At 39.2% G+C, this 20,942-nt stretch overlaps 1 protein-coding gene across 2 annotated transcripts in view; it reads left to right on the forward strand.

Annotated features, from left to right (window-relative positions):
* ASCC1 (activating signal cointegrator 1 complex subunit 1) overlaps positions 1-20,942 on the forward strand; it is a 99,729-nt gene that overhangs the window by 60,006 nt on the left and 18,781 nt on the right. For both annotated transcript variants that reach the window (XM_059899278.1, XM_059899279.1), the window contains exons 8-9: positions 6,707-6,831; positions 12,759-12,844. In XM_059899278.1, the coding sequence (XP_059755261.1) occupies positions 6,707-6,831; positions 12,759-12,844 (211 nt within the window). The remainder of the gene's footprint in view (positions 1-6,706; positions 6,832-12,758; positions 12,845-20,942) is intronic.

Raw genomic sequence — 20,942 nt, forward strand, 5'->3', positions numbered from 1 at the left:
GTCTTTGTTAATGTTGTTTCTTGTGACTAAAATTTCTTTCATGTTACTCCTCATCTCTTTTTGTCCAAATGCTGTCATTCCCTTCTTGCTATCTTTCCTTCTTTTTTCTCAAGTAGACTTTAAGATTCTTGGGGGCAGGGAGTGTCTCATTCAGCATTATATATCCAGTAGCTTTTATAATTCATGACTCATAGTCGATGTTCAGTGAATGTTTGTTTACTTAAGTCATTTATTTTTTCAGCTGATTTACGAAGATGAATTGAGTACAGTTAGCTTCCTGTCCTGAGCCCATCCTCCTGGTAACCTATTCTAGTCTCAACCCAGCTGTGACGTCTTCCACATTTAAATTACCAAAGCACCTTGTATTGCTTGTGTCATTACCAAAGTCCTCTTTATAGTTATTTTAATAGATTGTAAGCTCCTTAATGACAAGAGCTATGTTTGCTTAGTTTTTAATTCTTTTAGTGACTACCGTGGTGCCTGTGTACAGTAAGAACTCAAGAAATGTTAATTGGATAGAGCTGAATTAAATTGGGTGAAAAAAAGCCCAAACCAAAGCCTGGAATTTGCACTTTCTAGGGCGTCAGTGATCATTCTGCAGTACAACTCCACATCCATAAAGATGGCTCTGGAATGCTTGAGCTTTGTAGCACTTATAGGCCTTTAAACTAAGAGCTCAGATTCAAGGCACTGATAATTGGCTTCTGTTTTCAAACACAAAGCACTATCTAAATGATAAAGCTGCATAAGAGTAATTTATTATTTTTCTCATAGCAACCCTATATTATTTTTAATTCACTTATGAGGATGCAAAGGTATAGAGAAGCTTTGTGACTCATTCTTAGTCAACCAGGAAAGGATCAGTGAAGTAAGAATTGAAAGACTATAATGTTAGAAATATACTGACATATTGTCAAATGTAGTATCCATGACAGCAGCCTGAAATTTAGTGATTGTTTATAAGCACCCTTAAGTTGTCTTAATAGAACTCCAAAGATTTGTCATTTATGAATTCATGCATACATACCTGCAACAGCTATTCATTGAGCACTGATGATATGTCAATTAGGTATTAACTTGGGTGCCAGGGTAAGGCAGTGAATAACATAAAGAGCTGGCTTCGTGGAAGTGCACAATAAATTGATAGCAGAGCAGAGCTGGCTGCCAGGAGACTTAGATTCCCGTCCCTCTGCCCTGACTGAGCAACTCAACCTGTCTGTGCTTCGTTTCCTCTTGTGTAAAGTGAGCAGGTTAGACTAGAACATTTTAAAGGACTTTAATCTCTTCAAAGTTCTGAGGCAGAAATCTTAATTTGCCAGAAAGACAAAGCTGGAAACTGGACTCTTTCGTTTAGTCAATTTAATTTCCTTCTTCTAGTATTACATGCTCCCTGTTTCTCTACAGCTGAGCTCCCTGTCCACTTCTTTTTCTTACTTTTATTTTTAATTAATTAATTAATTTATTGCTGCGTTGGGTCTTCATTGCTGTGCGCGGGCTTTCTCTAGTTGCGGCGAGCAGGGGCCACTCTTTGTTGTGGTGTGCGGGCTTCTCATTGCCGTGGCTTCTCTTGTTGCAGAGCATGGGCTCTAGGTTCATGGGCTTCAGTAGTTGTGGCTCATGGGCTCTAGAGCGCAGGCTCAGTAGTTGTGGCTCACGGGCTTAGTTGCTCCGCAGCATGTGGGATCTTCCCAGACCAGGGCTCGAACCCGTGTCCCCTGCATTGGCAGGCGGATTCTTAACCACTGCGCCACCAGGGAAGTCCGCACTTCTTTTTCTTTAACAGGAGAGAGGGAACAGTGAGGCATCATTCTGTTGTGATTTGAAATTGAGGTGCATTTTGCAGTGCTTGGTTATGTTTAGACCTAAGTTATGTTGTAATATTTTAAAATATTTTAAACTTTATGAGATGGTGTTAGTTAATCAGAAACTTTAGACCCAATAATGTAGGTCTTGGCTTGGAGATCCACATGCACAATTAAGTAAGTTAAACTGCAAAATCAGAGTTACGTGCATTGTGAATGTATTTTATTTTCCCCTTAGGAATGTAGGAACAAAATCGTTTTCTTGAATCAGTCCTCTTTCTCCATCCTTACTAATGTCTTATTGGTTAGCCCTTCTCATTGCTGGTTTAAATACTTGAGAAAAATATTTTATATCATGGGAAAATATTCAGGGTATATTAAGTGAAATAAGCAGGTTATAGAGAAATGTTCTGTCTTTTTAAAATTGATGTTTATCTATCTGTAGCAAAAGACTTAAAAATTATTTAACTGAAAATTAAGTGCTTATCTGTGGATGGTAAGGTTGTTTTCCTTTTTGTTGTTTTCTGCATTTTCCATTTTTTCTATAACAAACATGTATTATTTTTGTAATCAGAAAAAAATTAAGATAACTATGCAGGGAAGCACAGCATCTCTCTTAACTGGCTTTCAGGCCTTTAGTTTTCCCCTGCATATCTTGCTTCTCACAACCCCGTCTTGCTTTCCTAGGTCTACCAAATAAGACTACAGCCCTGCCTGGCTCACAGGAGCCTTCACAGTCTGGCTTCAGCCTGCCTCCACTTCATCGCTGCCCTTCCCTCTCCACAGAATTTCTCATGAACCTGGAGTGCGGTGTATTCTTTGATAGTCACTCTTTCAGTTGTTCAGGACAAAATTTCTTTTAGAATCACCTTCAACTCCTGACTGCAGTATATTATAAAAGCCACCGCCCTCCTCACCACCCCCACTGCTGCTACGCCCACCAGCTGGGGTGTTGCCACAGCCTCTCAGCTGCCTTCCTGCTTCCATTCTTGCCTCCACCACTGTGTGTCATCCACAGGGCAGCCAGAGGTTTCCTTTTAAAATGTCAGTTGGATCATGTCATTGTTCTGCTGAAAACCCTCCAGAAGCTCGCCACCTCACTCAGTAGAAGACAGAGTTATTACAGGGGCCTAAGAGCCTTATGTAAGCCCCTGTGACCTGGTCCTCCCTCCTCTCCCACCTCATCACCTCTCCCCACAGTTTCATTCCATACACTGGCTTCTTACTGTTCCTACGCCATGCCACAAGTATGCTGCTTCAGATGACTGTATTTGCTGTTCCCTTTCTCTGGAATGCTGTTCCCTTAGGTCTCTGCTCAAGTGTCACTTTATCAGGGAAGCCTTACCTGATCACCATGTCTAAAATAGTACACTTACCCTCAATCCCTTTCTCCTCCCTCTCTTCCATTTTGTTTTCTTCATGGTGCTTAGCACCACCTGATGTCGTGTATGTATATTTGTTTACTATCTGTCTCCTTCCACCAGAATGTAAGCTGCTCAAGGGCAGGGACGTGTTCTGCTCATCCTTTGTATGATTCCCATTCCCACACCAGCCCTTCCTGTCTCCTTTGAGATCTTGTTCTGTTGATCCCCTCTGTTTCCTAAGGTTTCATCTTCCTTCTCTGTTGGATAGTTTCTTGTTGTCAGTAAGCGTTTTCAACTCTTTCTCCTCCTTGAAAATAAACACAAACAACCTGCCCTCAATTCTGTATCTAATTACCGAGGCAATTAGTTTCTTCCCTTCCTTGCAAGTTTCTTGAGTTTATGTGCATGTATCCCCTCCCCATCTGTCTGGCCTCTCCCTTGGTCCTCTGCAATGAGGCTTCCATCGCCAGTGTGCCAGCGAAACTGCTCTGGCAAAGGTCTCTAATAATGTTCTCATTGTAAGAAATAAGTAAGCATTTTTTGCTCCTTTTCGTACTTTACTTTTTATAGCATTGTACTATACTGATTATTCCTCTTTTTGCACCCCTTGTAATTCTCTTTTCAGCCTTCCTGAAGTTTTCCTTTTCTTGTTCCTCATCCTTATCGATTGTCCCTACTGGTTCCTTCTCTGCCCCTTACATAGGAGTGTCCCGTAAAGGCTCTGTCCTTAGCTCTCTTCTTGCTTGCTCTGATTCCCCCTCACCCTGTGACTGCATCTATCCCATGCTTTTAACTACTTTTTTTGCACTGATAACTCCCAGATCTGTGTCTTTTGCCCAGATTTTTCTCTTGAGCTTCAGGCTTGTTATTTCCATCTCTCTCCTGGACATGTCCCATTTGAAATCCGGTGCCACACATGAAAAAGTATACACACTATTAACCCTCTCCACCACTCCCCACCTTGGTCAGTGACCCATCTGCTCATTTAAGGTGAACTCGTGGGAGTAGCTCTCAGCTGCTTCCTCTGCTATAACACTGTCGTATCTGAGGGCCCCAACTTCTCTCTCACAAGCTCTTTTGAATCCATTCCCTTGTCTTGGTTCTCACTGCCCCTGTCATAGTTTAGATCTTCATCCCTTTCTACTTTATAGCATGGTCCTTAAAATTTGTCCTCTGAAACCAGACTGCATGGGTTCTCATTTTGGATCTATCACTTATTTATTGTGTGACTTTAGTCAAGTTTTATAACTTCTCTGTGCCTCAGTTTCCTCATTGGTAAGGTAGGGATAATAATTTATTGTGAGGATTAAATGATTTAACAGATATAAGGTGCTTAGAATAGTGCGTGACACATCATGTTTGTTATTATTTCTACTATTAGTACTGTCAGTACCACCTAGGTGACCTTGGTACCGCTCGTCTCTTCCCCTTCTAAAGCACCTCCCACTGTGCCACAGAGTCAGCTTCACAAATGGGTAGCTGACCACATCATTCCCCTTTAAAAGATTTCCGTGGCTTCCCATGGTCTGACCATTATAGTTCCAGCCCTGTGTTCTATTTCTGGAGGTCAATGGTGAGGGTATGGGTATTTATTTTATTATTATTAATTATAGCTTACTTGGTACTTCCCTGGCGGTCCAGTGGTTAAGACTCCATGCTTCCACTACAGGGGGCACGGGATCGATTCCTGGTCAGGGAACGAAGATCCCGCATGCCATGTGGCCAAAAAATAAAAAAATAAAAGAATTATAGCTTACTCATGTTTAAATATTCTTTGGTTAGTAGACAAAATAAAAACAATTAAGATAGAGAAGTTAGGATTATAACAAGATTAATTTGGAACTTTGAAGCCTGAAAAACATGAAAGGGAAAAGAATCCTTTGTGCTTCTCACTCAATCTCTAGGGGAAGATAACTCCCTCTTGCTGCAGCGTATGAGTGCAAGCGGAAAAGGGTTGTTTTGCCCATGTCTAAATGGGTGAAAGATAACTGGGGGGTAGGGGTACCAGAGGCTGCTCTATCTGTGTGGAGACAGGCATTGAGCAACTCAGCTGCTGCAACCAGAGAGACTGCCCTGTGGCCTCAGGAAAACTCCCACAAATGGGCCATGCAAGGTGGGCTTGGCGCACATCTCACATAAAACAGACCCATCCAGCCCTGCTCAAGGAGAAGCTGCTCACTGGGCTACAGTGTTTTACCACAAGCCATGGCCCAAGAAGCAGTGGAAGATTCACCAACTCTACAGATATCTCAGGGCCACTTGCATCTGGGAAAAGAAGTGGTATGTGGCACAAAGAGTATTACTAGTATGTACATCTAAAATGTAAAATCTAAAAATGTGAAATCTATTGTTCATTAGTACACTGGCGAGGAATGAAAGATTTTGAGCTGGGGAAGTCAATTAGCATGCAGCACAAATCTCAGAAAAAGCCAAGGGCAAGGTTGAAAGGAACAGGCTGCTCCCTGCACTCACCAGGTGCACTGCTCTGTCATTTGCTGCAGACCTCCACATCAGCACCCATGTTCAGTGAGAACTTCAGGCTCAGGTTGGACATTTGGTCACACTATGTAAAAGCCACAGGCTGAACTTCACCATCAGATGAGTGAGTGGTCACGGAAGATGGCTGCTTCCTGAGGCCTAGGGCCAAGATCTGCTCCACCACATCCTCGATGGGATAATGACCCCCTCTCAGTGGCGCAACTGGCAAAGTTCTTCAGAATTGAAGGGGAGATAAAGAGTTTTTCAGACAAACAAAAACTGAAGGAGTTCATTGCCACTAGACCAGCCTTACAAGAAATGTTAAAGAGCGTTCTTTAAGCTGTTGATCAAAACACCTGAACAGAGTGAAAACTTCCTGTGCAAGAATTGTTTCTGGTGGAGGTATTGGAATGAACAGCCATCATCAAGATAGTACTCACCCACTGTAGAACCCTTAGTGCTTAGAGCCAGCTGGAGTCCATTTGGAGGCATCAGTTATGTGGCCCGTGGATTTTCCTATAGTTGTCTTCATTGGTACTACACTTCTACCTCATTGAACACTGATGTAGTGGCCAGGGCTGCTGGGATTTTCACAGTGCATGCTCCTTCCCAATGAGCAAATGTCTTAGAGTCATGCCAGACCTCATTTGATCCTGGCAGAAACACATCAACCACAGTAGCTTTTGGTTCTGTGACTGGATGAACCAATAAAGCACTTTCTTTTAGACAGCTCTCTGCTGAGTCTGGCTTCTTGTGCAAGATTTCCAAGATCATAAACTTCCATCTTCCTTCAAGGCCATGCTTAAACCTCCTGTGAAAACCTGGCCCCTCCAAGTATAGTCACTGCCTTACACTCATCATGATGTGCAGTTGTTTCCAGGTGTCTTGTCCACACAAAGCTGTGTGCTTCATGATGGTGGGGACTGCAGCCTTATTTACTTCCTCTTGTTTTGAGGGCCTTGTACGGTGATTGCTGAGAGTAGATGCTTCATAAATGTGAATTAGTAATCAGGGTTCAGGAGTTTACTAAGATTTCTGTACTTCTTTCTTCAATTTCTCCAGGCTGCAGGAATTGGTTGATCGAGTACTGGAACGTTTTCAGGCATCTGGACTAATAGTGAAAGAGTGGAATAGTGTGAAACTCCATGCTACAGTCATGAATACTCTATTCAGGAAAGACCCCAATGGTAAGTGCTTCATAGAACCACAGCACAGTTTGTGATCAACAAGGCCTAATGATGTCCCTGGGGTTTGAAGAGAATGGGCTATCAAAGAATCTCTGCTACATCTTCTGTTTTAGATCCATTAGCTTGTTTTGATGAGCACAGTGGAAGGGGGCAGGGACATATCTAGCATGGGACTGTAACATTCCAAATCTTTTATTTCTGTCGCACATAGGGTTGCCGGATATAGCAAATAAAAATACAGGATGCCCAAGTAAATTTCAGGTGAAAAATGAATAATTGTTTTAGTGTAGGTATGTCCCATGAAATACATGGCAGCTTTTTTTTTTTTTTTTTTTTTTATAAAACAAGAAAGAAGATTAACTAGTAAAGGTAAATGTTAGAGCAGTGATTCTCAACTAGAGGCAGTTTTGCCCCCAGAGGACATTTGGATTGTCTGGAGACATTTTTGGTTGTCACAATTAGGGGGCTGGGAGTGAGTTGCTACTGGCATCTAATGGGTAGAGATCAGGGGTGCTGCTTAACCCTCTACAATTCACAGGACAACCCCTCATAACAAAGAATTATTCAGCCCCAAATGTCAGTAGCACGAAGATAGAAAAACCTTGTGTTATAGTAATGTTTTTTTCCCTCATGAATCTAAACCTTCATATAAAAATGCCTGTTTTAACCCTTTATTTGGCATAATAATCTACATTTTAATAAGGATTATTTTTCTTCCCATCCTCACCCACCAAGTGAAAGCTGTCTAGCACACATGTCAGCATCTATCTGATCAGGAGCTACAAATTCAAGTTATGTGCAGCTTCTTCTTCAAAGCCCTGTTGTTTAAAATATACTAGCACCAAAACTCCATATTCAGGTTTTATTACATTTGTGTTAGGACCCTGACCTTGGTTTTAGAAAGTCTACGTTGGAAGAGGACTCCATCAGGACTCCATCAGAACCCATGAACTATTTATAGATTTATAGTTTAGGACAGTTTTTGTGTCCCTTTTTACCAAAGTGCATCTTTTATTTTATTTTATTTTATTTATTTATTTATTTATTTTTTATAAATTTATTGATTTATTTTATTTATTTTTGGCTGTGTTGGGTCTTCATTTCTGTGCGAGGGCTTTCTCTAGTTGCGATGAGCGGGGGCCACTCTACATCGCGGTGCGTGGGCCTCTCACTGTCGCGGCCTCTCTTGTTGCGGAGCACAGGCTCCAGACGCGCAGGCTCAGCAGTTGTGGCTCACGGGCCCAGTTGCTTCGCGGCATGTGGGATCCTCCCAGACCAGGGCCCGAACCTGTGTCCCCTGCACCGGCAGGCAGACTCTCAACCACTGCGCCACCAGGGAAGCCCCAAAGTACATCTTTTAATTTCTTCAGCTACATACCAGAGATCTCAACTGTAAGTTGTTTGGTTTGGTTAGCGCCATTGTTGGGCTAAGAGATATGTAGCTAATACAATTTTTGGTTCTAGTGTTAACTGTTCTATGATGCTACATTGTATTTTCTTTAAGGCTTTTCTAAATAAATCAGTGTTTTACCTTTCAGAGCACTGAGATCAAAAAACGTTCAAATGACTTCAGTCAAAGCCTATGGACTCTGGGTAGTTAATAGAATCCGAAGCGCTATACTTATTCTTGTTCTGATGGAATATATTTCTTTCATTTGGATAGTGGTATTGCAGAAGAACATTTGGAATTCCAGAAAAATTTTTTTTCTGGAATATTTGATATAAATTATAATGTAAGTTATCTAATGGGAACATTTAAAGGAGTTTGTGGTATTTATTTTTTTCTGGACAGTTTTTCTAGTTTATTTATTTTTGGCTGCATTGGGTCTTCTTTGCTGCATGCAGGCTTTCTCTAGTTGTGCTGAGCGGGGGCTACTCTTCGTTGCGGTGCACGGGCTCCTTGTTGCCGTGGCTTCTCTTGTTGCGGAGCTCAGGCTCTAGGCACACGGGCTTCAGTAGTCGTGCCACGCGGGCTCAGTAGTTGTGGCACACGGGCTTAGTTGCTCCGCGGCATGTGGGGTCTTCCCGGACCAGGGCTCGAACCCATGTCCCCTGCGTTGGCAGGCGGATTCTTAACCACTGCCACCAGGGGAGCCCTGGACAGTTAGTTTTAATCTTGGAAAACAGTTAGATCCCCTGAGGTGGTGTACATTTTAACATCATCACGTAAAGAGAGAGGTTCAGAACTCTAAAGTACGCTCTAGGAACTTCCCTGGTGGTCCAGCGGTTAAGACTCTGTGCTCCCAATGCAAGGGGCCCGGGTTCGATCCCTGGTCAGGGAACTAGATCCTTCATGCATGCCGCAACTAAGATCCCGTGTGCTGCAACTAAGACCCGGCACAGCCAAGTAAATTAATTAATTAATTAATGAAAAAAAAAATAAGGTACACTCTAATTCAGGGGTCCCCAACCCCCAGGGCACACAGCAGGAGGTGAGTGGCGGGCAAGCAGGGGAAGCTTCATCTACCGCTCCCCATTGGTCTCATTACTGCCTGAACCATTCCCCCCACCCTGGTCTGTGGAAGAATTGTCTTCCATGAAACCAGTCCCTGGTGCCAAAGAGGTTGGGCATCGCTGCTCTAATTCATTGGTTCAGAAGTTACATTGTATCTAGCACCATCCAATAGGACTTTCTGTGATGATAGAAATATTCCATATCTGTGAAATCCAGTATGGTAGCCACTATCCACATGTGGTTATTGAGTACTTGAAGATGGCTGGCTAGTGCGACTGAGAAAGTGAACTTTTAATTTTAATTAATTTAAATTTAAATAGGGACTTCCCTGGAGGTCCAGTGGTTAAGACTTCGAGCTCCCAATGCAGGGGGCACAGGTTCGATCCCTGTCAGGGAACTAAGATACTGTATGCCGCATGGCATGGCCAATAAAAAAAAAAGGAATTTAAATAATCACATGTGGCTAGTGGCTACTGTTTTTGGACAGTGCAGTATTTTATTAGACATCTAATACTATCAATAATACATTCTGCATCTGTCCTAGTCCTTAAAACTTAGTTCAGAGCTCTTACAACTATACCATACCCCATTATTAACTAACATCTTAACATAAAAGAGTTGAATTATATAGAAATCTGTATCTTTTAAATTGTGTGGATCCAGATGTATATTCAGTTGGCACCAGAGCTTCATGTAAGAAAATGTTCTGTGTTCACAGTCTAGTTATCCTTTCCTATTGACATATATTTTAAATATAATGGCTTTAGTGAGATATAATTCATATACTGTATAATTCACCTATTTAAAGTATATAATTCAATAATGTTTAGTATAGTGAGTAATGTAACCATTACCACAATAAATTTTAGAACATTTTCATCACCCCAAAAAGTAACTCCATAGTTATTGGCAGTGACTCCCCATTTTCCCCTTACTCTTCAGTCCTAGGCACCACCAGTCTACTTTCTGTCCAATGAATTTGCCTTTTTTGCATATTTCATATAAATAGAATCATGCAATGTGTGATCTTCTGTGACTGACTTCTTTCACTTAGCATAATGTTTATAAGGTTCATCCATGTTATAGCATGTATCAAATGTCATTCCTTTTTATTACCAAATAATAATCCATTGTATGGACATACACATTTTATTTATCCATTCATCAGTTGATGGACATTTCTGTTGTTTCCACTTTTTGGCTATTATGAATAATGCTGCTGTGAACATTTATGTATGTGTTTTTGTGTGGGCATATGTTTTCATTTCTATTAGGTATATACTTAAGTGTGAAATTGCTGCATTATGATATCACTATGTTTAATTTTTTGAGGAACTGCCAGACTGTTTTCCAAAGTGGCTGCACCATTTTACATTCCCACAAGCAGGACAGTAGTTCCCCCTTATCCGCAGGAGATACGTTCCAAGATCCCCAGTGGATGCCTGAAACTACATACCACATTCTGTATTTTTCCTATGCATACATAGCTATGATAAAGTTTAATTTATAAATTAGGTGCAGTAAGAGATTAACAACTAATAATAAAATAGAAGAATTAAACGATATACTGTAATAAAAAGTATGTGAGTGCTGTCTGTCTCTCTCAGAATTTTTTATTGTACAAATTTAGTGCCTTTTCCATTTTCACTAAGCACTTACCATGCACTGTGACCGTAACTTTTGCAGTTTCTGAGGTGTGACAGCAAAACTAGTACGAATCTCTTTTTCCTTCTTCCTAATTTCACGGATAGAAGATTCTTAATGTAGATATTAGCAAACCTCAGCATATGATGTTTTTCTTTCCTTATTAAGTCAAGAACTTTCACCATTTCACTTAAAGGAAGCGCTTTATGGCTTTTCTTTGGCATATCCGAATTGCTTGCATCACTATTCTTGCCCTTTGGGGCCATTATTAAGTAAAATAAGGGTGACTTGAATACAAGCACTGCAGTACGTTGACAGTCAATCTGATAACAGAGGGTGGGATACGCTGGACAAAGGGATGACACTTTCTGGGTGGGACAGATCACGCTACTCAGAATGGTGCACAATACAAAACTTAGGAATTGTTTATTTCTGGAATTTTCCATTTAATATTTTCGGACCTCAGTTGACCATGGGTAACTGAAACCATGGAAAGCGAAACCATGAATAAGGAGGGACAACAGTATATGAGGGTCTCAATTTCTCTACATCTTTATCTGCACTTGTTATTATCTGTCTTTTTTATTATTGCCATCATTTTGGGTGTGAAGTGGTATCTCATTGTGACTTTGATTTACATTCCCCTTATGGCTAGTGCTACTTATAGATTTTGCACCTGTCATTAAACATTTTAATCTTCAGATTTCATTACTGCTTTTTTATTGACATTTACTTAGTATGAATTTACTTTAAAGTTTCACATCTCCTTTTAACAAGGAACCTATTTTTAAGTTGTGAAATTTGCATGGGATTGGGATCTTGGATTAAGAGAATAGTTCTCATTAGAAAAATAGTCCTGTAGTTACCCAGGTGTAATTCCAGTGGGCTAGCTAAAATATATTATGTTCATGGAGTTAGCACTTTGGATGTGTTTTATCAATTCTGACGTGGTAATCTTCATACTTACATACAATAAAAGAATATACTCAAAAGTAGAAATACAAATATTTTTGAGTGTCTGTTGATGGGCAGGAAAGGGTTGATATTTCAGAAAATATTCTGATAGTTAAGTAATTCTTGCAGATGCTTTGAATTTTATATACCCTGGATTCTTCTCTGTCTTGTGTTTTTCTCTTGAAAAGGCTATAGAATACATTGTTTTGCTTTTTCTTGCCAGTTATCCCTTTCCTTTGATATCCTTTTTCTGCTGCTTTTGAAGGACATCTTTTCGGATAAGCAAGCTAAATTAATGCAAGGAGTTAGAACACAGCTTTGATGAGGCTAAGGTCATAGATTTGCAGATTTCTGTGTAGAATGTCAGGATACCTTTGATTGTAACTGAAGAGGTTTTTCTCATTCGGGGTGAGTCCTTAAATCAATCCAAAGCATAGTTGCCGGCATTTTTGACTAGTTAATGTGTGGACTGTATATTTTTATGTATTTAAAAATGCATGTAGCTTATACAAAATCTTGGGGTTTTAGACTACAAGGAACCTTTGGAAATCACCTAGTCTTAACCTCTAACTTTGTAAATGAGGAACTGAGGTCCATAGAGGAGACATAAACTGCCTAAGAATATGGTTAGTTATGTAGTTTATGTACAGTGAGTACTTGGACAGTGTTCAATGAATAAATATATATCAGTTGATGACAGAGCTGAGACTAGATGCTGGGTCTCTTGACTCATAGCCTGATGTATTTCCCTCCATATTATGTCACTTTCCAGGTAGTACATGAAGATCTTGCTAGTTGTCCCTGTAGAAGTCCAAGAGAAAACAGATGCATAACCCAAGCTTCTCTTCTAACATTGTCTTTGGAATATTTACAGCTGAAGGCAGGTACAACCTCTACACAACGGATGGCAAATATATCTTCAAGGAAAGAGAATCATTTGATGGCCGAAACATTTTGAAGGTCAGTATGAAGCAGAGTGAATTGGAAACCTTTGGCATGTGTCCTAAAATAAGGGAGGACAATAAGTGGTTCTCCTTTTAACAGTAAAGTATATTTTTCTCATATTTCCCATGAGGATTATTGATTGAAAGGACTGTTAAAATTTTTTTTCATTGTCCTAAAAGAGAAATCTTTTTTGACTTGTTAAAAGGCTGTTGGTATCTCTTAGAGTACTTGAAACTGATGATTTAAGAAACAAGTATAGTGACTGTTTGGATCCATAGGAATAAGTTGATTTTAACCTTGTGAGTCTTGCTCTGTACTTTACCTCTGGAGGACTGAGTGTGCATTTTTTTAAGTGAAAAAGAATAGTTTGTCTTGTTCTAGTAGATTTTTCTCTTCACCCACAAAGTCGCTCTCCAAAGTTCCTGTATAATCTATTTTTACTCAGGAACAGCCCATGTGCTAAAGACTTGGTGGTCCATTTCTGACTGTTGAGGATTTGCTTCTGAGCGTTAAATTAACCTATGAAATTTAAATAAAAAGGGTTCTTTAGGATTGCATTTATCTTTCTCCCACAGACCACATTCTGTAGCATCCACAGTTTATACCCTCTCTATCAGGTTAACATACCATTGTGCCTCTGCGCAAAGAGAAACATAAGTTGATACCAAAGGAGAGGTTTTTTAATTTTTTTCTAGATTTTTTTTTTTTTTTAAATGACTACATTTATTTATTTATTTTTTGGCTGTGTTGGGTCTTCGTTTCTGTGCGAGGGCTTTCTCTAGTTGTGGCAAGCGGGGGCCACTCTTCATCGCGGTGCGCGGGCCTCTCACTATCGCGGCCTCTCTTCGTTGCGGAGCACAGGCTGCAGACGCGCAGGCTCAGTAGCTGTGGCTCACGGGCCCAGTTGCTCTGCGGCATGTGGGATCTTCCCAGACCAGGGCTCGAACCCGTGTCCCCTGCATTGGCAGGCAGATTCTCAACCACTGCGCCACCAGGGAAGCCCAAGAGAGGTTTTTGATTCTTCATTTTACTTGTTCTATAATGATGTAGGTCATACATTTTCAAGGCCATGGGTGTTTTTTGGAGCTGGGAGGGAGAGTATGTATATAATAACTTCAGAATAAGCTCTAGTTTTAAAAATGTTTTTTCTTTTTCCTTCCTTCCTCCATTCCCTTATCTTATCACTTGACAGTTTTCTTGCCAAATGCCTAATATGACCTCATTGCGTATAATTAATGACTTCACTCTTCAGCAGCTGCAAGCTTCTCACTGCAGAGCCCAACAGGGCAATGACAGCATTCACTTAGGCAGGCATTCCTGCCTTGTGGGGAAGGGGCTTTGCAACGCATTGTTGATTCCTTCTTTTACTTGATACCTTTTCTCTCTTTGAGTAAGTTTCTTGTCTTCAAAGTAGCTATTGTAGCTTCTGTTTGAGTGGCAAGCTGCTAATGAATTCAGTTGCAGTTTACTTATTTTCCCAGGCTACAGCTTCATTGTATGAATCTTTCTCCTCCTCTAGCTCATTTCCTGGGGCTTTTTAAATAATAGCATTAATTACTTTGCTTTTTTGTTATTGTTAATTTGATTAAGAAAAAAACTAGACGAATGGGGAAAGAAATCTGTTGGAATGACTCAAGCCAACTTGGTTCCTTTGAAATTAGAATTAAAGCCCAAAAGGTATGTTGATGCAAGTGGAGTGTGAGGTGCTTTGACATCTATAAGAGGGAGGTAACAGCAGGGAGCCTGAGAAGTTGCTGTATGAACACTATGGATCTCTCATTTAATATTTAATTTCTCTCATTCTGGAAAGTCAGTTTTCCATTTAAAGATGCTCGGCTTGGAAATCTTCCTAACCCACCCCAGTGATGACACAGCTGTAGCTCCCTCTAGTGTTGACGAAAACTTGGCTATAGTAGTTGTACCTTTACTGTTAATGCCTAATCGGAGTTTTAGAGCTGGGCCCAGCTAGGTACTTGGAAACTATTTAATCCAGTTCCTCATTTTACTCTCTAAGGGTGTGAGATCCAGTATGGTTAAAGTGTTTTGCCAAAGGTTAACGCTAGATAGTAGCAGAGTCTGAATTAGAACAAAAAGATTCAAAGCTCACAAGTTAGCAATGTTCCTCCTGTCTTCCATAAAGATGCTCAGTGTTTAGGTAGAGATCAGTAGATATTTGAAACTGGGCCTATCTGAATTGTGAAAATATCTGACTAGACATAAATGTTGGGGTAATGGGTGTGCCAGTTAGTCTAAAACTGGCTAATTAAGAATTAGACTTTTGAGTTGAATATAATACGAACACCAACAGAAATACTTATTGACTGTATACCATCTGTCAGACTATGTGCCCTGTAGATAAAAGTCATTATGATACAGTCCTTACCTTCCAGGAGCTTCCTGTCTTTGAGAGATACAGCCGGTTAATAGGTAATTACAGTATAAAATGATGGGAGCAAATTATGAGGTGGAGGGGAAGTACCTTTGAACACAGGTAGTTGTAACAAAGTATCTTTTAATAGAATTTCCAATATATTACTTTTTTTTATATAAACTTATTTATTTATTTTTGGCTGCATTGGGTTTCATTGTGGTGCACGGGCTTCTCATTGCAGTGGCTTCTCTTGTTGTAGAGCACAGGCTCTAGGTGTGCGGGCTTCAGTAGTTGTGACACGTGGGCTCTAGAGCACAGCCTCAGTAGTCGTGGCGCACAGGCTTAGTTGCTCCGCAGCATGTGGGATCTTCCCGGACCAGGGCTCAAACCCATGTCCCCTGCATTGGCAGGCGGATTCTTAACCACTGTGCCACCAGGGAAGTACCCCCAGTATATTACTTTTTAATCATTAGTTCCAGAAAATATAATCTTTCACTTACATTTAATCAAAGGAATTAACTTTTCTTTGAGAATAAAGATAAAATGTGGCATCCAACAACTAGCCCCCAAACACACAAGCGGTAATAACTGTATTTATGAAGTAGCTATAGCAGCCCACTTTTTGGAATTACAAGACAAGTCTTTCTCAACTAGAACATTAGAACCCATGGACCCTGAATCTCTTGCAAAAAAAAAAAAAAGATTTAAAAAACTGATGGATTATACATAGTTTTTGTACCAGATATAATTATTATGTTTAGAAAGGGAAAAAAATCACTTTCATTAACAAGATAGGAACTGACTTAGAATAAACAGAAAGGTTAACTGCATTGGTTGATAAGGATCCCAAGCATATGTGTACAGCATATTAACAGCTACATAGGTCAAGGATCAGGAATGCTGGTGATGGGAAGCAGCCTTGGAAAAAAATCAACTTCATCTGCTATTCAAAGAGAAACAAAACGAGAATGCAAGTCATTGCTCATTGCTGTAAGAATTTAATGAGTAACAGCCAATTGCTATTCTACTCCATGAAGAGAATTGGTCCTTTTGGCTTGGTGTAGTATTATGTGTTTTGGATGCCTTAATAAGAAAAAAAAAAACTCCAACTCTTGGAGGTAGAAGCCACATTTTTCTTTTGTATAGCTCTTTTGAGAGTTGTTGCAGCTGTTACAGACTAGTATCTGGTTATTCCTAGTTAAAATAAGAATTTTCTTACTCTAAGAAAGACTTTGAAAGAGAACTGACAACTAAAGAATCATTCCATGCGTTTTTCAAACCAGAAAAGGAATATATTTAGTAATAGCATTTTTTTATGGAAGACTGACAGATAGCTCTGAAAGGAGGATATACAAGTGAAGAAGACCTAGGCCAGATTAATAGGATAGTGTCCTGTTAGAGGGTTTCCATTTCTCATCTAAGAGATAGGAGCAAAGATGTAGTTTGTCTATAATGCAGTGATAAACTTGTAAATGGAGAAATCATGCTGATCTAAAGACGTAATGCAGGAAATAACTGCTCCCTCGCTAGCTAAAAGTAGAATGGTCATTAACTGCCAGTTTCTGGAGAGAGAAGTGGTCTTAATGGCAGTCTGTTTGGGGGACTTATGAAATGGCCTTATGCAATCGAATCAGTATTCCAAGACTGTGCTCTCAGCAGATTGAATAGGGGTACAGTAGTAACTGTTTAAAAGCATAGCTTCTAACTGCAAAGTGAAGAGGAGACATTAGAGCCCTAGGTTGTACTCACCAGAGATGATTTGTTACAAATAAAGGCACAATAATATATTTGGGAAGGAATAGACAGTACTATAGGTCCAAAATCAAAGGGCATTGTGAAAGTACCATTTCTTTAGATACTTAAAAATCCTGGAAAAAAGTGATGCTGGGAAGACTGGACAGCTTCGTGTAAAAGAATGAAATTAGAACACTTCCTAACACCATACACAAAAATAAACTCAAAATGGATTAAAGACCTAAATGTAAAGCCAGACACTATAAAACTCTTAGAGGAAAACATAGGAAGAACCCTCTGACATAAATCACAGCAAGATCCTTTTTGACCCAACTCCTAGAGAAATGGAAATAAAAACAAAAATAAACAAATGGGACATAATGAAACTTAAAAGCTTTTGTACAGCAAAGGAAACCATAAATAAGACAAAAAGACAACCCTCAGAATGGCAGAAAATATTTGCAAATGAAGCAACTGACAAAGGATTAATCTCCAAAATTTATAAGCAGCTCATGCAGCTCAATATCAAAAAAACAAACAATCCAATCCAAAGATGGGCAGAAGACCTAAATAGACATTTCTCCAAAGAAGATATACAGATTGCCAACAAACACATGAAAGGATGCTCAACATCACTAATCATTAGAGAAATGCAAATCAAAACTACGATGAGGTATCACCTCACACCAGTCAGAATGGTCATCATCAAAAAATCTACAAACAATAAATGCTGGAGAGGGTGTGGAGAAAAGAGAACCCTCTTGCACTGTTGGTGGGAATGTAAATTGATACAGCCACTATGGAGAACAGTATGGAATTTCCTTAAAAAACTAAAAATAGAACTACCATACGACCCAGCAATCCCATTACTGGGCATATACCTTGAGAAAACCATAATTCAAAAAGAGTCATGTACCACAATGTTCATTGCAGCTCTATTTACAATAGCCAGGACATGGAAGCAACCTAAGTGTCCATCGACAGATGAATGGATAAAGAAGATGTGGCACATATATACAATGGAATATTACTCAGCCATAAAAAAGAAATGAAATTGAGTTATTTGTAGTGAGGTGGATGGACCTAGAGTCTGTCATACAGATTGAAGTAAGTCAGAAAGAGAAAAACAAATACCATATGCTAACACATATATATGGAATCTAAAAAAAAAAAAGGTTCTGAAGAACCTAGGGGCAGGACAGGAATAAAGACGCAGACATAGAGAATGGACTTGAGGACACAGGGAGGGGGAAGGGTAAGCTGGGACGAAGTGAGAGAGTGGCATGGACATATATACACTACCAAATGTAAAATGGATAACTAGTGGAAAGCAGTTGCATAGCACCAGGAGATCAGCTCTGTGCTTTGTGACCACCTAGAGGGGTGGGATAAGGAGGGTGGGAGGGAGACGCAAGAGGAAGGGAATATGGGGATATATGTATATGTATAGCTGATTCACTTTGTTATACAGTAGAAATTAACACAACATTGTAAAGCAATTATACTCCAATAAAGATGCTTAAAAAAAAAAATCCTGGAACATATAAACCAAGTAAAAAAAGAGATGAATTTTTTTTTTCTTTTTATATATAAGAATACTTAAATTTAGAGAAAGAGGGAATTGGCAGTATTTAACTATATTAATATTTAATAGTACTTTGTCTGAAAATATGTTTTAAATCTAGCTAGGTACATTGAGACTTTTCTTGAAAGATGTAAATGAGAGTAACTCAAGTATTTCATTCATTTTTGCTTTTGCTCCATCGCTGCCTCTTAAAGTTCTTTAAAAGGACAGTTAGAATGAATGCATTTAAATGAGAGCTTTATTTAGTTTTCTTTACTTAGAGAAGTTTCTATAAAGGAAGCTGTTTAAAAATACATACTATTTATTCTCTTTGGTAAAAGTTCATAAAACGTATATGTACTTTTAAGCAAATAATCATAAAGTGAACACTGTAACTATTACCAAGGTCAAAAAGCAGAATGTGCCTCACATGTCCTTCCCTGGCCAACTCTGTGGTCTATTTGTCCTAAGGTAACAAAGGCACAATTAAGTTCTTAAATACTCTTAGTGAAGAGGCTTGTTTTCAATGATTACTTGTTTCAGAGTATTAGAAGAATATTGAAAAGATGAATTCATTTTTATTTTTTCAAGGGAAGAGAGATTAGATTGAGAACTTGGTAGTAATTTTGTTTAAAAAGATATTAATGACTACAGAGGAAGACTAGCATTTAGAAAGTATGTTATTTCTAAGGAAGAAAATATTGTGTTTTTTATTATCCAATTCAGTATTAAGCCACATTACATACTGTTCTTGAAAATTACTTCTTAGTCACATGGCTCTTCTTTAGAAGTTTTTTTTTCAAAACTCACCTTTTGCAGAAAGCCTTTCCTTGAAAATCTATCACTAAATGTTCCATTGCACTATTATATCAGTATGAATAACAGCAAATTGAATGTAGAAAAAAGTTGCTATGTCTCATTACCACCGTAGCTATGGTGTCATTTTTACTACCTGATATTTCTATGACTTGAAATTTTTTTTTTTTTTGGCCGCACTGCCCGGCTTGCGGGATCTTAGTTCCCTGATCAGGGGATCGAACCTGGGCCCCGGCAGTGAAAGTGCCGAGTCCCAACCACTGGACTGCCAGGGAATTCCCGAAATTTTAATTTAAGTAAAATCACTAAGCAGGTGTCACTTTCTCTTTAAGCTGTTTATGCTTATACACTGTTGACATTTATTAACTTCACTTGGGCATACTAATATTTTGTAAGAGCTTTTATCCACAGCATTGGAAGCAATCACATCATTCTTGACAATCATGTAAAATAGGCAGCTTGTTAGAGGAGCAAATGTACAACTTTCTGGAGAATTTACTTGGAAAATAAAAGCAAGATGTTGTGGAAAAGGCTTCTGTAAGAAGAGAGTTCATAGAAATAACATATATACTCACATATGTATATATTAATTAAGGATTGGAAGATAAAGCTAAGGAAATCTCTGGCAAAGTGGAGAGATAGAAAATAGGGAAAAGTCTGACAAAGAGGATCCTCAGGCAGTGCAAAAATTAACTGTTAGGGTTCTGAAAGCAGAAAACAGACCTTGGAGTCTTGAACTTGGATGAAAGAGCCTCTGGACTGGTAGTGTTCCCAGGTACTTGGCAATAGTAAAGAAAAATCCTTTCTGGAAAAAGTTCTATCACCCTCTGCCTAAAAATATTCTTCTAAGGAACTTTTGCCCCCAAAACAGCCAATACACAAAAATAACTAGGCATATGAGGAAACCACTCACCATAAGCAAACAGACATCCAGAACTCATAAAGACATGAAATCCTAGAATTATCAGACTTAGGCTAAAAACAACTTTTTTATCAGGTAATTGGGAACTATTGCAAAGAAAAAGTGATGTAGCAGTTTTGAAAAGAACCAAGTAGAAATGCTAGAACTGTAAAAAGGCAATAACTGAACTTAAAAGCTCAGTGGATGGATTTAGCAGCAAATTAGCAAATTAGAGCTGCAGAGGGAAGTAGTGAAGTGGAAATTGTCAGAAGAAATTATCCAACATGTTGCATGGGCGGAGGGGAAAGGTAAAAATTACAGATGAGAGAAAAAGAGACATATAGGATAGAGTGAGAAGATCTAATATACATTTAATTGGAGTCCCAGAAGGAGAGGAGAGAGAGAATGGGCCAGAGCTGATGAAAGACATCAACCTACAGATTAAAGAAGCCAAATGAATTCCAAACAGTTTTGTTGAGTGAGCCTATATTGCACTTTTCTTTCCTACAACTTGTGACTGAATCATGGACAACATTAACTAAACTACTTAGGCCCCAGCACTTTTTAAAATGAATGTCCAGAGTTTGTTGGCAGTATCCACATTACAAAGAACAAAAACCAGGAAATCAGTGAAAGAATGCTTTTCTTAAAGTAGGTTATGAAGAAAAAAGAAAGAAGGGTAAAAGGTATCCAGGAATTCTCTTTACTATTTTTGTAACTTTTCTGA

Source organism: Balaenoptera ricei, chromosome 16 (assembly GCF_028023285.1).
Source record: "Balaenoptera ricei isolate mBalRic1 chromosome 16, mBalRic1.hap2, whole genome shotgun sequence".
In the NCBI taxonomy this organism is placed as follows: Eukaryota; Metazoa; Chordata; class Mammalia; order Artiodactyla; family Balaenopteridae; genus Balaenoptera; species Balaenoptera ricei.